Raw genomic sequence first — 18005 nt, 5'->3', positions numbered from 1 at the left:
GTCCACTAGGGGTCACACTTTTAGTAATAGTTGCAGACATAACACGACAACAAATGGCAGCAATTTCTCAAAATTGCTCTTATTTTTCTTAAGAAATTCATAAATGTTTTGTTAAATAATAGTTCATTAGAAGTAAACATTTAGTTGTTGGAATTAATTGGTTGTTAAGGTACTACTGGTCCGGCCTGCTTGAGATCAAATTGGGCTAAAACACTCACTACTATATAGCCTATACATGCCTGCGTGTGTTTTTACTGAGCATGAGTGAAAGAGAGAGGGAATGATGGGGAAAAAGTTTAGCATTAAAACCGTCCTTAAAGATTTAGTATTTTTTTTTTTTTTTTTTTTTTCATGAACGACGATGTTGATTTGTCAGTTAGCCCCACTATTTAGGCCTCGACGGAAATATCTCCTCAGAAGATAAATGCTAAAGACTTTGTTGATTCCTTGATTATATCGGATGGGCAAAAAATAAAATAAATGAATAAAATAAACTGGCACAGGGTGATGTTAGATTATTTCTGTTGAGGCCCTAACTCTTTATATGTAGGGCCATCATCATGTCAAAATTTGTTGTTCTTTGTTGCTCTCTGTTGTCCTCGTGAGCTCTGCTGCGTTCGTTCCTGACCTTTCAACTAGTCAGGATTCAACCTGTTAGCTTGTTGGAGCAGGCTACTGCATCCAGGGGCGCACCGTCGAGACGGACAGACCATACAACTTTTGAGGACCCTGAAAAAAATGAGAAAGGGGGGCCCAGATGTCTGCTTTTAGGCATGTTTTGCACTAAACCCCCTTAAACCTTTGAAGGCCCTACAGTGCATCGACAGTGCTCCTCAATCCCCCTATGTCCCCTTCTATCTACTAGATTCTGCTAGTTTGGGTTGGAATGGTAGCTCGTCTTACCCCGGAGCACTCCTGAACCTATGATCACAAGTGACTACATTCAACATCGATTGAACTCCCATAATCCTTCAATTCATGTAGCACCGTAGTTCCAGCCATGGATCATTTAGGGACGCAGGTTAAGACCTAAATCAGCATAGACCTGACTCATTTTGACGTGGAAACTTACATCAGAGGGCCGCTCCACTGGAGGAGTTTTGTCTGCTGATCTTTGCTCAAAAGGATCTCCCTTAGAGAGGGCTGAGAGGTTTTTTTTTTTTTTTCCCCCATACCACAACCTCATCTTATAAGTAGGTGTGGACCACCACAGTCGGCACACTGTACGAGCTTACACACATGAGCTAAACTTACGACCACCCTGTAGTAAACAAATGCCCGAAATAAATCCAGTTTGGTCCTGCTATTTCAACTTTGACTGAAGCTCATTTGAGACGAGGTTCAAGACTATTTATGCTTCAGGTTAGAGTATTTAGGGGCATGGTTAGAGTTTATTTCTCTCCTGAACTCCAAAAAAAGCCTGGACAGGAACAAAATAGAGTGACCAGTTAACACGCCGCATCTCACCTGAGATCTGTCCTGGTGGGATACATGCTGTCACCAATCAAGCTCTACATCCGCACTGGAATAAAGGATGGAAAAGGCAATCAGAAGAAACTCCCTTGAAACCTTTTTTTGGGGTCTTTCCCATCAAACATGTACAAAAAAAAGAAGAACTTCTGGCCCTGAAGGTCACTACACTCAAGAAGGAGATTCTATTTTGAGCCTCAAACCCCTCCACAAGCCTCTTGAGAGGAGGAATCAAGTCATATTTATTTTTTAATTAGCAAACTAAGGTGAAGCAGCGGAGAGTTAATTACTCAATTACTGCCTGCAAGTTAATTTTTAACTATCTAAAATGAAGTCAGTCATTATTTAGTCGATTGGTCGATAATTAAGAGACTAATCTAAATTAATTGTTGGGAGACGGGGTTTGATCCTGCAGTGCGCTTTGCGCAGCCGGAAACCAGGAAACTGGACGCGATTCCAATTAAAAGTGAAAGGATTTAATATATTGATGTTTTGTTTTGGGCTTTTTTTTCCTCCCACAAATCTTTTTCTTTTTCTTTTTCCTGACACATAATGGAAGCTTTGATAATTTAGAAAAGGAAAGACCCCATTTCCAGGCGAGCGCGTTTCAGCTCCTTCTCTCCACGCAATTAGAAACTTTTCCTCCGTCTAATTATGAGCGTAATTGTGCCTCTGACAGAACACTGGGAGGAAATGCAAATTGTGGTGGTTCGAGTTATTTTCTTTAATTCACCTCCTCTCTGATAGATTAAACGCGATGCCTTTTAAAAAAAAAAAAAAAAATCTCACTCTCCCCGCGCACACACATAATTTAGAAAATGTGAGTGTAACAAAACTTCCTCTGGAGCAATAATTCTATTTCAATTAAAACTGACTTATCACCTCCTCCTATAAAACGTGCTTAATATGCCAAAAAAATTCGATGCTTGAAAGAGTCCAAAATGCCATTTTAATTGTTATCAGCGAGTCGGATCTCCCCCTCTTCTTCTCCTTCTCCCTCTCCTCTCTTTCTTCTGCCCACCCTCCTTTTTTTTTTCTTTCCTTGGCTGTCTTGGCACAAGCCGCACGGAAATAGACCTAATTAACCCTCCTACCCCGCAGGGAAATCCGCTATGCAAATTAACACTTTCATAAAATATAGCAATTTGAGAAACGGTGACGCCAATTTTTCATGCACCGGCTCGAAGTATTTGCATATACATTTAGCAAGCCCAATCAATACCTCCCTCCCCTCATCTCTTGATCATCTGGATGTCGGTGCAAGCGTGCGTGCGCGTCCGTGGAGTGGAGGGGAGTGGAGTGGAGTGGAGGAGAGGAGAGGAGGGGCGTAAATCCTGGGATCTCGGGGGCACGTAGAGGAAGAATGGATCGGCCTGTTCGGCCACTGGCAGGCTACTGGAGCCCAACAAAACCATCTGCTGGGAGTGAAACAGCGGAGGGAGGAGGGAGGAGAAAGTCACCCCCCCCTCCCACTCCCACCCCTCAAAGAGATCAGCTCAAAGTCGCTCTGTAAACGAGGGAAGATGTTTTAATTAGGAGGCGAGTTCACGCGCATCTCATTTAAATCACTTTAATGAATAGCTCAGCCAGGAGCGCCTGTGCGCGCCCCAACAAGATGACTGATGCTGTTTCAAACAAAGGCCCCCTTTTCTTTTGTGTGTTCCATTCGCGTTTTGTTTCCTCTACTCACCGAGGCCCTTCTGTCTCCTAATAATTCTGATGATTTCAAGTATCAAGTAACAGCGTGGAAATGTCCACCAGGCAGGATTTTAATCACTGAAAAAAACAGTCAAGTAATCCAGATGTTAGTGAGCTTTGACTAAAATTTGTATCACATGCAAAAAGTCGCCAGTACTAGCCTGCAGCAGCTTCACAATGTTTATCAAGGAAGGGCCGTTCGGAGGGCAAAGGTCGCCTTAGCCGACCCACGTCGCCCTCTGTATGCTTTGAGTTTCGACTTTTGCCGTCTGGATAGAGGTACACCTTCACTAAGAGGGCCTAATCAAACAGCTCTGATTGTTTGTTCCCTCTAAATAAGCTTTAGGCACATTTATGGTCATGATAACTCACCTGATGACATTTTTTTTTTATTTACCTCTGTGTACTGTACTGTACTGTTTTATGGTATGAATCTGGTTGTCGACTGCTGTTGCAGATCAAATTGCCCAACTTGGGACAATAAAGACTTTCTAATCTAATCTAATTTTTTTTTTTCCAAATTTGTTTACTGAGCTTTTTTAATTTCATAACCACAACGACGAAACAACAAAACGCTCAGTCTTGCAACATCGGTCTTGACAATCCATACACATATGCATCTCACATGCACCCGAACAGTACAATGAATAGGAAACAGTCCATATTACTGCCCTCACCTGTATAAAAAGAGAGAGAGAGAGAGAAAAAAGAAACTAAATAGATAGAATACACCCCAGATCATGATTCAGGAAGTTTCAAATGAAAAGGTTACAAGTATGTTATGAGCAAGACACGAGGAAAGAGTCAAAGGCTAGCCGAGGACGACACCCGAGAGCGCTGAAGCTACTGTAGAGGTGGAAAAGAGTCCAAATATGCATAAACTGTCCCTCTGTAGAGTGAAGCAGACAGGTCAGATATTCAAGGGTCTCTAATCTTATCAAAATAAAGTAATATCATGAGTATGTTCAGGTACAGCAGGGAATTTATCCCGTAATGATTAGTGAGAGTTGAGTAAATACACCCATGTTTACAGGAATGTATAGTATATTATTTATTCTGACGCACAATTCATATCTTAAGGTCGGGAGAGTAGCGCTGTGTTTGTCCATAATTTGCTGAGCTCATTAAAGCTGATTATCCATGAGTGTATGCCCGTAACAATCTATTATCACTGCTAGTAATCATTGACACCTATTTCCGTGCTGACTCTGATATTTTCCTCTCTGTACAGCAGACGTAATTGCATCGGTGACTGTGATGAGTCACGTGAAGGTTGGTCGGGCCTTCTGGGTTTTTTTTTTCTGAGGTTCTTCTTTTTATAACCTGAGCGTCTCCTCGCCACGCTGGCACGCTTGCTCCTCCGGCCCGTCACCGATTTTGAAAGCACTGGTAAAATTCGGCCTGATAAAGATCTTTTTTTAAAAAAAGAATCTTCTTTTTGTCCCCTTCATCCTGGGCCTCTGCGGGATCTTCTTTATTTCAGATGATCTGTTGATTTTCATGTTTTGTCTTTCTCAGGAGCCATGACCTTGCAGGAACATTTATTTTTTATGCAGGTTTAAAGCTGATTTTACTGCTTTTTTCTTTTTATTTTAAGAATCAACTAATAGTATGAAGGTATTCAACACTTACTTCACTGGGATCTTTTTAAACAGTGTTCCCTTTTTATCCAGACAGGTATATTATATATGCAATTAGATCAAATTAGATCAATATTAAATAGATGTTTAAAGTTAAACAGGCTGAAATGAGTCCCATAGCTGAGTATGAGATCAGAAAACTACCATCAGTACTGAAGGAAACAAGATACTTCCTCTTTTAATCTGAAATTAATTCCCAGTAGTGAAACAACCACTTATTCCTCTGCGTTTCTTTCTGCCAGGCGTGACACCGTGCAGTCGATGGCACGCAGCCAGACTGACGGGACAGTTTAAGCACTTAATGCTCAAAGATATTAGTCAGCGAGAGCAAATAATATCACATAAACTACCCATGCGCCCAGCGCAGCCGGATGATACCCTCTGGAATATCCCATCCTAACATATGCCTAATTGTTTACCACTGCTTGTTGACATAAATAGAAAATGCTGCAGGGGAGGAGGGGGGGGAGAGGGGACAAGGGGACAAGGGGGGGTGGAGGAGGAGGAGGGTTTGGAGTCGGTACATTACAAGACAGAGCGGGAGAATTAATAACAATTTGCGGCAAATAATTACTTATCAATTAAAGCTGTTATCCTGCCTAATTAGGCGGCGTTCATTAAATTCAGCCAATTTAAACCTTAATCAAAGTTAGCAGGGCCTGACAGCAGAGCCAGCCGGGGCCTGTGGAGGAGCGCACCCCAGTGGAGGAGACGGGATGTGGGATATGTCTGTGTGTGATGGATGGCCTTTTCATTTTTGGAAAGTTTCTTCTTTTTTTTCTCCTTCTTCTTTTTCTCCTTCTCCTCAGTGGAGGAGAGGACATGTTTTCTTCTTCTTCTTCTCTTTCTCCTTTTTCTTCTTCTTCCTCTTCTTCTTTTTCTTCTCCTTCTTCTGTTTCTCTTCCTTTTTCTTCTTCTTCCTCCGCCTCCTTCATCTTCTAATTCTTCTTTTTCCCCTCGGTGGAGGAGAAGAGATGTTTCTTCTTCTCTTTCTCCTTTTTCTTCTTCTTCTTCTTATCCTTTTCCTTCTTCTGTTTCTGTTTTCCTTTTTCTTCTTCTTCCTCTCATTCTCTTTCTCCTCTTCCTCCTTCTTTTGTTTTCTCATTCATCTTCTCTTTGTCCTTCTTCTTCCTCTTCTTTCTCATTCTAGATAGATAGATAGATAGATAGAGAGATAGATAGATAGATAGATAGATATTGATAAATTATTGTGGAAGAAGTCGTGATGTATCTAAAACAATGTCAACTCAACTTGATAACCAAGGTTTAGCTTTTCCCTCCTGTTCTTAATGTGCACGCTGTTTTGTGGTTTAACTTTCGCATGTAAACCCTCCCACTTACCTGTCTACAGCTTGTCTAGCAGTTAAATAAATGCATGTCTATAATGCATAACATTTGTCTCTATAGTATAGAAACACAACATATGCATGACCGGTTTAACCTACGTGTGGAGCCTCGAGGGGACGACACGCTGCTGGGCCTCTATTAACTGACTGCAGGGGTCAGATAAATGTGGTGGAGTATTAGAATATTAGAAGTTCAGTCATTTCCCTGCTGGGGGGTAAATCAACACGGTCCTTAAATATGATCCCTGAGTAAATATCATTAGCTTTTAACCAAAAAGTTAACAATTAGAATAAAATTAGTTAAACAAGAGATTCTTTCTGATCATTTATTAAGTACAGTAGTTCCAATCGATGACGATTGGTGTTGACTATTATTATCCGTTGTGCTTGAACTAACATTTAAGTGGTAAAAGTGCAAACATATTATCATCAAAAAGTAGAAAAATATCCACAGAGAAAAAAGTTATTATCTATAATATACTCTTTTAACTTATTATTGATGCTGGTGCATTCATGTGTGTACATAAGTGAAGTACAGCTGCTCAAAACTGCACTTAAGAACAAATTTACTCGGTTATTAATCTTATTTTTATCTATTTAAAACCATAAACACACCCTCCTACAACACCCTCTGGCCTGTCGGCTCTTATTTTAAAGCCTCCACTTCCAAGAGCTGTTGTGGCCCTTTGACAACAAAGCACGCGCTTGTCCGGGCGCCTCGGCACGGGGAAAGAGTTAATTAATATTGGCTCTTGTTTGGTCTAGTTAATGAATGAGTAAATTATGCACCTCTGGGACACCGCCTCCCCAGTCGGTTTAAATTATCCCCCACACCCCTCTTCCAACATTGTCCTCCAATTTCCCCACTCTGATCCTGCACTGATGGGGTCCCTGTCACCAACCAGACCAACACACACACACACAAAAAAAAAACCACACACACACACACGGAGAGCAAGGCTACCCCTGCCGCCTCCATCTGTCTGTCTTTGTCCTGCTCTGGTGTGTTTAGTTCATTGTCTCCTGCACATTTATTGACGCCTTTCTTCCTCTTCTTTTTTTTTTTTTTTTTTTTAATTCAACACTTCTGTTCGACCTCGCATCGCCAGCTCAGGGTGGCAAATAACTTCCATCCCATTAACTCGTTTGAGAGGGACGGCTAGTCAAAGAAAGCTTGGCAATCTGATCCTACACACACACACACACACACACACACCCACACACACACACACACACACACACACACACACACACACACAGTGAGTCCTGTTGGTGAGAAGGGGAAAAAGATCCATATTATTTGCATTAAAAGCCCCGCACCGTGAAATTCATTTATAATTACAAAGTGGGGTGCCGCGTGCGTTATGCAGATCAGGGACATGTGTGTGTGGAGGGGCTTGGATTGGTTATTTTGTGATATGCTAACACTGAATGTATGGTGACAGATTGCAATTATCCAGTTATTGTAATTGTCAGAGTCGATTCAGTGCAGGGCCCCGTGCAAGCTGCAATGAGGATTTGCGCATGAATTTCCACATCACATTGTTGTGCAACCCTTTAAAAACCCCACACACTCTGCAGCCAAGACTTCCCCCCTCAGACGCAAAATCACACTCTGCAAATTGCCTCCAAAGTTGGGCAACATTTAAAGATTTCTTTTTTTATTAAGTTGACTGTTAGTGCCATGCATAAATTCTTTTCAGTCATATTTAAGAAGCTTCTGCAGAACACAACTCTATGCGTTGGTATCATAACATTGATGAAGCACGTTTGATTGTGTTGAATAATCATGAGTTTATTGCAAACACAAGGTAAACTCCATCTAAAATATTCCTGCATTCACTGTTACCAGTGAGCTCCACTGGTCCTCATGGATCTCCAGCACCCCCATGTAGTGAACAAGGTACATTGCAGGTCTCTCTCGCTCTCTGCAAACAGCTTGCAGTGCAGACCAGTTTTTCACTTTCTGCAGAAATACAGAAGTTAATTTGGGGATTAGATTAGAAATAAAACGGCGTGGTGAGTTTTATTCACGTTCTTGTTGTCACTTTATTCGTTAAAAATCTAACTACGGACATCTGGCTAACAGCCGAATCTTTCATTGACCTGTTTTTTGTTCCAGAAGCATTAGATGCTTCTGTAATCAGAAGCATCTAATACCACGAGACGGTCCCAGGCCTGAGAGTTTCTGTATGTCTGTTAGTTTGTAATGAATTCATTTTGGAACATGAAGCAGGTGATTATAATGTAAAAAAAAAATAATACAAACAAACACAAAAAAAAACAAAAAACATTTTGACACAGGTTTCCCTTACCTATAGATGACCTGTGCCTCCTCAAATCTAAACTTAAAACTTATTTACTTAGAAAGGCTTTTACCTGGTAGTGTGGTGACACTTTTATTGTATTTTATTTTACTTTTTTAACCTCTCAGTTATTGTTTTTTTTAATTATTTTTTTTATCTTACTTTTACTCTTGTACTTGTTTTCCGGTGTGTTTTTTAATCGTTGCTTGATCTCTTGTAAAGCACTTTGGTTCACCTGTACATTAGAATATACAACTCATTCAAATGTTGCGTTAATGCTGAAGCTTATGCTATTCCTTTTAAAAAAAAAAAATTTTTGGGGGGGGGGGGGGGGGGGGGGGGTATTCTGTCCAAATTTTCAAGACCTAATTCAAAGACAAAAGAGATTGTTGTGGACTTTCAGGAGAGCGCACACTCAGCATGCTCCTCTGACCATCAACGGTGCTGCTATGGAGAGGGTGAGCAGCACCAAGTTCCTGGGTGTGCACGTCACAGAGGACCTCTCCTGGTGGACCAGCACTGCATCACTGGTGAAGAAGGCTCAACAGCGCCTCTACTTCCTGTGCAAACTGAGAAAAAGCCAGAGCACCGGCCCCCATCATGCGCACCTTCTACAGAGGCGCCATCGAGAGCATCATGACCAGCTGCATCACTGTGTGGTGTGGTCGTGTCCTGCTGCAAGACCCTCCAGCGCTTAGCGAGAGCAGCTGAGAGGGTAGTCGGTGTCTCTCTCCCTTCCCTCCAGGACATTTACAACACCCGTCTCACCCGCAAAGCCCTCTGCATTGCAGGTGATCCCACCCACCCGTCACACAACTTCCTCAGTCTGCTGCCATCAGGGAGGAGACTGAGGAGTCTTCGGGCCAGGACCAGCAGACTCAAGGACAGCTTCATCCACCAGGCTGTCAGGAAGCTCAATTCCTTACCTGCTCAATAAGGCAATGAAACAATAAAGCTGACTTTGACTTTGACAAATTTACCAGAATTCATCCTATAATAGGCGAAATACATTAGTCAAATGGACCACTGGTACTTTATTCTGGTGCTAAAAGTAAAATTCCTCTTTATTGTTACTGACAGTTTTTAAACTGTTTGGATTGGCTTTGTTTACTCTTGATTTAGTGAAATATCTGTTTTAAAATGTAAGTTTAGTACTTGTTGAGCATCTTGGGTAGAAAAACTTAGTCATCAGCAGAAAGAACTTTAATTAAAGCAAAATAAATAAAGAACGAACAGATTTTTAGAAGCTTTTTCACCTTTCTATTCACTTTTTCTTCCTTTCTTCTTTCCTCCTATTCTAAATACCTTCCTTCCTTCCTTTTATCCTGTCCCCCTCCCGCTAGTCCCTCCTTCCTTCCGCTCCACTGGTAGTTTTCCTTACGTAGCTAATATAGGAGATGAAAAAAACTAAAGTAAATGTGTGTGTTACTTTTAAACATTACAGGTGAAACGTATAAACGTGTTTTGTTATCCAAGGTAAAAACGAATAAACATTAATAAATAAATAAATAGCTTGTTTAAAGTTAAGCTTGTCTGGTGCGCATGCGCTCAAGGTAGCGCCACGGTTCGCGCGCACACCTGCGTCCACTCGTGCTTAATTGAAGCCTCGACGCCCGCCACTTTCAGGTCAAACCACAGAGTCGGTGTTTGTGTGTTATCAGGAGCGATGGCTGAGTCCCGGAGGGTCCAGTTGACCACTCTGAGCTCAGAGGGACCTTCGGCCTCTCATAGCTCGGTTCAGAAGTGTCCGTCGGTTGTTCAGCCGAGGAAAGAAACCCACTCAGACGAACCCACCGTCAGCGACACGGTCCGGTTCGTCCTCAGTTTATTTGAGCCCGACGAGCAGAGCTTCCCCGAGTTCAGCTACACTCAGCTCATTGAGAACAAGGTGGGCTTTAAACTCCACGTCTACTGCGATGACATAAAATAAATAAAATAGTCATATTATTTACATTTATCTTCATATTTATAAAATAAGTAATTACTGATGTTGTAGTTTTCCAGTACTTAACAATAATGCACACTTAACAGTTTCTGTCCACCTAGTGCAAATGTGCCAAAGTACAGCATACTACACCCATCAGGCATAACATTATGACCACCTTCCTAATAATGTTTTGGTTTCCCTTGTGCCTCCAAAACAGTTGTGACTCATCAGAGAATGGACATGGGCCTTCTGAGGGTGTCCTGTGGTGTGTGGCAACAGATTGTTGTTAGCGGGGGCCTTTGGGTCCTATGGGTTGAGGGGAGATAGTTGATCAGTTTGGGATCTAGTGAATTTGGTGGCCAGGTCAACACCTTGTGCTGTTTTTCATGTTTTTTTGAGTTGTTCCTAAACTGTTTATGTGTGTGTCCTGCTGGGGATGGCTGCTGCCATCAAGGAGTGTCATTGCTATGGGGTGGGGGTGCCTGGTCTGGTCTAGTCTAGGTGGGTGCTACATGTCTAAGTAACATCCACATGAATAAAAGCCAGGTCCAAAAGTTTCCCAGCAGAACACTGAATTGTCACAAGATGGTCAGTGTTATTTATTTCTCCTGTCAGGTCCTTGATATGTTCCTTGATGTGTTTTAGATCAATCAGACAAAAGATGACGTCCCACTGAGCAAACTTGAAGAGAAAGAAAAGCAAGAGGACGATGACGTTGCTGCCATTGCAAGAAGATTGGAGGAAAAATATGTGAGTAGCTTTTTCTTTGCAGATGGACACCAAAAGTATCTATCTATCCAGCATCTCATAAGATTACCTTGTACAAAAAAGTCGTAATCAATGATGACTGGAAATGATACAAGAATATCTCCTCATTTCAGGGTGACAAACCTAAGAAGAAGAAGAAGGACCGCATTCAGGACTTGATTGACATTGGATACGGTTATGATGAAGAGGATTCTTTCATTGACAACTCAGAGGCCGTGAGTCTGTGTTCAAACACACCTGTGGATTTTAGTGAACACGTCTTGTTTCAGATCAGCATCTTTAAATAACTGCTGTGCTGCACAGAGACACAGTTTAAACTACTGTGTCTAGGCCTTTGGTTTTATTAGGTAATTAAGGTGTGACATCTGCTCTGCTTGAGCATTTACTCATTCCTGCAGACGTGATGTTTAAATATATATATTCCACTTATCAAACTTTAAATTATTTCAATAGTTTTTCTTGTTCATTTAGTTTTAATCATTTCTACCACTTCTTTTTTTGCCTCTAGTATGATGAGTTTGTGCCCGCCTCCCTCACAACCAGATTTGGAGGCTTCTACGTGAATTCAGGCGTCCTGCAGTTCCGCCAGGCTTCTGACACCGAGACGGACGACTTGGCAACAGAGGAGAAGACACTCGATCTGACAAAAGTAAGTCTTGGAAACATTTTTAATTTAAGAAGACCTTTACATTGCTCTTTCATGAGTGACTGGATGTCCAAGATGAACGTTACATTGCACGTTAAAAAGTCTTGTAACGCCTTCCAACAAATTGTTAGAAGCGTAAACTCAATGAGGGACAGGACAAGCCAAAGAAGAAGCAGCGTGGAGCAGGTGGAATATGTCTGAGTGAGGAGTTAAGGTGAGGCTCTTGTTCACGGTGTATTTGGCTGAACGTCTCTCTAGATATGTTTTTCAGATGCATCATGTGTTTATCTTACAGCACTGTGTCTGAAATGGGGCCTCATAATGAGTTGAAGATCAAAAAGAAGAAAGCGGTCAAGATGTTGAGTGTCACCAGCATGCTGAAAAAGTTTCAAAGAGAAAAGGAGAAGGAACGGGAGAAGATGGGGAGAGCAAATCAGAACGCTGCTGCATTTATGGGCGCTACCACAATCCCTCTGTTCCCAGCAGATGCAGGTGGAGGTGGAAGCACCGGACTGACCGACCCCCTCCTGAGTTTAATTGGTTCCACCAATGACCATGCTCTTATCCAGGCAGCCAGCACGGTGGATTTTGATATCGATTTGGATTCTTTGTTAGAAGTCGGTGAAGAGACTTTGTCGCCAAAATCATTTCCTCAAACTGCCACAGAGACGCAGCTGAACGTTTTCTCTGAGGCAAAAGCCCAAAATCCAAATGCAAAGTGTCATCTGGAGCAAATCCAGCTCCCGTCAGAGGCCAGTTCTACGTCATCACATCAGACTGCCCCCCTGCCAGAGGGACTACCTCCAGGACTGGAAGAGAGCATTAGGAAACTCACAGCGGTATGGTTTCATTTGAACACGTTGTAGTGGAGAACATGTGTTGGCAGATTGAATGGTGATGGTGGTCGCATGTTTCAGGCTGCCAAGACTTCAGAGGGGGAATCAAAACTCAAGTTCTTCAATCCAGATATCAACTCAATCCTGCTAGAGTGAGTTTTACCACAACCTGACAAACTGGGAACCTCTTTAAGACCACAATTAGCTGCAAAACACAATGGATCAAACACATGGTGTTACGATTTGTGCGACTGCGTGATCTGGTTTAAATTTGTGCAGAATCCAGTTGTAAACACTGATCTTATATTCAGTCAGTAATCTGTTTACTCACCCATATAACTTTGGTGCCATTTGGAGTCGTTCGGATATTTAGATCTGCATATATCCGTATAATGGGAGTGACTGGGGCACCGAAACGCAGCCTCTAAATAACGCATTATCTGTCGTGAAACTCGTTCATTTCAACAATATTTTGTTATCGTACACTAGTGCTATTCCCCGTTGAGTCCGGAGTTACCTGTTATCTATTCGCGGATGTGCAACGGTTTGTTGTTCTTCCTCTCTCTGCCTCCGCATCCTCCTTTCAACAAGCTCTTCATCCGTATACTTTGGCTCAAAACAGTAAGGACGTCCATCATAAACAAAGTCGTCGTCCACAACCTCAGAATTGGAAAGATATTCAGCCATGTTGCAAAAAAAATAGCAGTAGCAAATTACGGTTAAACAAGCCGACCGCCACGGGTATGCGCGACGCTCAGAGATGACATCATCCAGGTCAGAAGTTAGTAGGTCAATCCACAGACCCCAGATGGTGATAACAGGTAACTCTGGACTCAACAGGGAATAGCACTAGTGTATCATAACAAAATATTGGAGAGTTTCGCGGCAGATAATCCGTTATTAGAGGCTGCGTTTCGGTGCCCCAGTCACTCCCACTATGTGGATATACACACTCCGCTGGAGCTAAATATCTTGCGAACGACTCCAAATGACACCAAAGTTATATGGGTGAGTACACGATCGTATTTTATGCCAGAAATAAGGTCCAGGTTGTAAAAAAAACGGTCACTCCCCTTTAAATGGATTTTATTTATGTTGGCAGGTTTAACATCTTAGCTGTGGTCTTACTATGATCACTACCCAGATAGATTCCTACTCCACTGACGCTGATCTACTCATTTGGTGCAGCAGCTTCTTCAAATTCACTATAAAGAAGAGTCTAATGAAGTAGTGGATTAAACCACAATTCCTCTCCTTGACTTGTTCACTCTCTGCGATACTGAACATAGTGGTTAAGTGCTTTGTTCAGCTCACATTGTGTCTTGATCCAGTATTGAGTTGCAGTGTCGGGAACAAGGCGGCCAGCTTCGCTCTAAGGTGTACACACACCTGTCGTCCTTCCTGCCCTGCAGCAGAGACACACTTCTCAAACGTGTAAAGAAGCTGTTTAACACACATGTGGTGAGTGCTTTGGCTGTTTTTCTATTATGATTATACACTGTCGAGATTTTTATATTTGCATTTGAATCGCCTCTTGATTATGATAAGGGGGGGCCCCCTGGTGTGGAAGATCCCATGCAGAAACTTAAGGCCGCCATTGGACGATCTATGCCTGATCAGATCGCACGTTTCCATGAAAACTGCCAAGCGTATGAACAAGTCAAGATGTCGAGGTGAGTTCATCAGCATTTATTTGTTTACTTTATAACTTTGTCAGGAAATTACAACAACTGCTGCCATCAAGGAGTGTCATTGCTATGGGGTGGGGGTGCCTGGTCTGGTCTAGGTGGGTGCTACATGTCTAAGTAACATCCATATGAATGAATGCCAGGTCCAAAAGTTTCCCAGCAGAACATTGAATTGTCACAAGATGATAATTAATGACACTTTACAAGGACATGCACAGGCATATGATTAAAAAAAGTATATGATTTCAAAGATGATCAAGTGTCATAAATCTGTGCATCATGAATTTTTGTTGTCATTTCATTTGAGTGCGATGACAGAGCATCAGAAAAAACACTGAGCTACCTTTTAAATGTAAAATCAACCTCCTGATTTTCCTGAGTTTACAACTAATTTGCTTTGGGTTCAATAGAAATATATTTTTCACTCTCATGCAATTTCAGAGCAACACTGGAGGACAGTGTGGAAGAGAAAGGTGGCAAAAAAGGAGGAGGTCCTAAGAAGTTGTTCAAATGGAACGAAGAGATCAGGTTAGATGTAATAACTTTAAAGCGAAATGTTTGAAATTGACTGTGTAAAACAGTCAAGCTTTGGTGGTCCATAAAAACAAGAGTTTAACATTTATCTTTATGCATATTTAAATTATATATTTCATGCAGTGAGTGCTTGAGCCATGTGCTGAGGGCAAAAATGGACAAATATAAAAAGGAAGGAAAGGGTGCCCAGGAGATCGAGGAGAACCTTAAGATTTTACTGGACAATGAGATCAAACCACTTTGGCCTAAAGGATGGATGCAGTCTAGGTATGCAGCAATGGTCTAACCCTTGTCTTTCATTCATTTAGAAATTATAATGTGAACGTGGAGACACTTTTGATTAATTAACCTCTTTTGGTTTCAGGCTGCTGATAAAGGAGAGCGGGAAGTTGTTAGGTCTTTTTGCTTCTTTACCGTAAGTTCAGTGCAATGGAGCTACAACCACAATTAAATATTTAACGTGACATGAGTTTCTAAATGCAGTTTAAATGTTATTAAAAGAAAAGTCGACAAACATTATACATTTTGCCTCAGAGTAAAGAAGATCAAGTCTGGAAAGAAGCCGCCCTCCATCGGTGGTGGTTCCACTTTGCCAGATGGCTGTGACGGTCTTCAGGGAACTCAGCCATTATCAGGGGAACTACGAGGAACAGATCCTGTCTTTAATGAAGGCTTTAATATCTCCAATTCCGAGTCCCTTGGTGTCCAGAAGCAGGGTGCTGCCTTGGCAAAGGGTGAAGTAAAAGTGGAGTTAGATGCTGGTTTGACTACACCTGCAGGGTCAGAAGAACCTCCAGTCAACGCCACATCTGCTCCCACGCACTCATTTTTGGATCTTCTTGCCGATCAAGCGCTGGCTCAAGAGCAACCTCTCACAGTGTCCCAGGAGCTCCTGGCAGCAGCTGTAGCGAAATACAAGCATTCAATTCAGCACTGGAGCTTAAGCGTGGACACCAGGAGTCCTCCTCTTCCTCCTGCTCCTCCCCACTCCAGCCCCGTGGATTTCCCATTGAACAGAGCGTGTCAGGTGGTTTTGCCTCGGCTGCTGTTGGCAGGAGATGGCAAACCGGATGATGGCGACGAGGTGCAGGTCATCTCTGATGATTCTGACATTTCTGTAAAATGATGATGACCAACACAGACATAAACACAGTGAGTAAGATTGATTTTTGTTAAAGAACTGACCTCATGTTTATTTAACAGAATAACTAAAAGACAGAAATACTACTCAAAAGGAGAAATCTATGTGGAGTGTGCCTTTTAAGGAATTTATTATATAACATACACTGATCAGGCATAACATTATAACCATCTCCCTAACATCGTGTTGGTCTCCCTTGTACGTCCAAAACAGTTGTGACTCACCAGAGAATGGACATGGGCCTCCTGAGGGTGTCCTTTGGTGTCTTGCAACAGGATGAATTTGGAGGCCAGGTCAACACCTTGTTCTGTTCTTCATGTTTTTTTGAGTTGCTCCTAAAGCGTTTTTGTGTGTGCGTCAGGCTGCATCCTGCTTGGGATGGCTGCTGTGTCATTGCTATGGGGTAGGGGTGTCTGATCTGGTCTAGGTGGGTGATACATGTCTAAGTAACATCCACACAAATGCCAGGTCCAGAAGTTTCCCAGCAGAACGTTGAATTGTCACAAGATGGTCAATGTTATTTACTTCTCCTGTCAGTGGTTTTAATGTTGTGGCTGATCGTGTATTTTTATAGTCAATGACTCTGAGTAGGTCACATTATTCAGTTATTACTCTAGTATTTGCAGATTAAAATATGCCTCAATGCTATAACAGCTGCATTATGATCAGTGACATTTTGATAAATCATAAACAATGATCAGTAAGGATGTGTCTCTTGTTTCCAGGTTGGGGCTGGCCGAGTCCTTGGATTCTAATGGAGCAGTAAAGATGTTAAAACCAAAGGTGGTAGATGTCTGCCCACTAAAGTTAATGATATACTACAAACTGACTTTTTCTTTGCTTGTGTTTGAATGAGTATGTTTGTGATGGGATGAAAGTAAAAAAAGCCATAATTATTTTTGGACACATAAAATAATTAGAAGTTTTCTCAAAGAGCAGACAAACTGATGTATGACAACTAATCAGGAAATCACTTGACAAAACTTATATTTGAACAGCTTTGTTTAAAATGTAAATGTTTATTTTCAATAAATAAGTACTGAATAAATACTTTGTGCCTCATCTTTAACATACGGTACACCCAACACGATTTTTTTCCACACATTTATTGAAAGCAATGTACAGTTAAAGTGGCTTAAACTTTGTGAGCTCTGACTACTCGAAAACAACTCTTAACTGTTAATTATTATAATAACTGACCAACCATCTTGTTTTCCTATCAGTTATCAGTTTTGTTATGTACAAATACATTTCCTTTGAACAAAATACATATGTTCAAAGGGAACAGCAAACACGTCAGACATGTAATAATCCAGCATTTTAACATCTGAGAAAGAAGACCTGCTGTAGACCTGGTGAAAGCATATATACACAGCAAAGACACATTCAAAAATTCTGACACTTGACAGGAAGAATATTTTTACAAAAAAAAACAATGCGTTTACAAACCTATGACCTTTTGAGTGATTAAGTACAAGTCTAAAATGGGAATTTTATTTCTAGTCTGACAGATGTGAACTACAAATAACAAGAGTATGTACCTGGGCTGAAACACATCTGTTCATCATTTATTTTATTTTATGCGTAATAACACCAAAGCAAATTCCTTGTATGTACAAACATGCTTGGCAATAAAGTCTTTTCTGATTCTGATTCTGATCTGCTTTTAGTGTTAAGTGATATGATGAAGTTTTTTTTGTTTTCTGTGCGTGTGTTGGAAATTTTAAAGGGGAACTACTGTTTTTTACAACCTGGACCTTATTCCTGGCATAAAATACGATCGTTTACTCACCCATATAACTTTCGTTCGGACGATATTTAGATCCCTGTATATTCGTATAGTGGGAGTGAATGGGGCACCGAAACGCAGCCTCTAAATAACACTATCTGCCGCGAAACTTGTTCATTTCGTCAATATTTTGTTATGATACGCTAGTGCTATTCCTTGTTGAGTCCAGAGTTAAATGTTATCATCATCCGGGCTCTGTAGATTGACCTACTAACC

The 18005-nt window shown here is 41.5% G+C and overlaps 1 protein-coding gene across 1 annotated transcript; it reads left to right on the top strand.

Moving 5' to 3' along the window:
* Window positions 1-10126: 10126 nt before the first annotated feature.
* ubn1 (ubinuclein 1) lies at window positions 10127-17044 on the top strand (the record flags this gene model as incomplete). Its single annotated transcript, XM_084565200.1, has 14 exons — window positions 10127-10348; window positions 11033-11137; window positions 11269-11370; window positions 11664-11804; window positions 11933-12015; window positions 12097-12640; window positions 12719-12789; window positions 13969-14098; window positions 14186-14310; window positions 14767-14853; window positions 14983-15126; window positions 15224-15274; window positions 15394-16011; window positions 16726-17044. 13 exons carry the CDS (start codon window positions 10127-10129, stop codon window positions 15983-15985), a joined length of 2397 nt encoding a protein of 798 aa, XP_084421326.1. The 3' UTR covers window positions 15986-16011; window positions 16726-17044.
* Between the last annotated feature and the right edge of the window lie 961 nt (window positions 17045-18005).

The sequence above is a fragment of the Chelon labrosus genome (assembly GCF_963514085.1).
Source record: "Chelon labrosus genome assembly, chromosome: 2".
Lineage (NCBI taxonomy): Eukaryota > Metazoa > Chordata > Actinopteri > Mugiliformes > Mugilidae > Chelon > Chelon labrosus.
The sequence above is the reverse complement of the archived record's forward strand: the minus strand, read 5'-3'. Positions and strand labels throughout refer to the sequence as shown.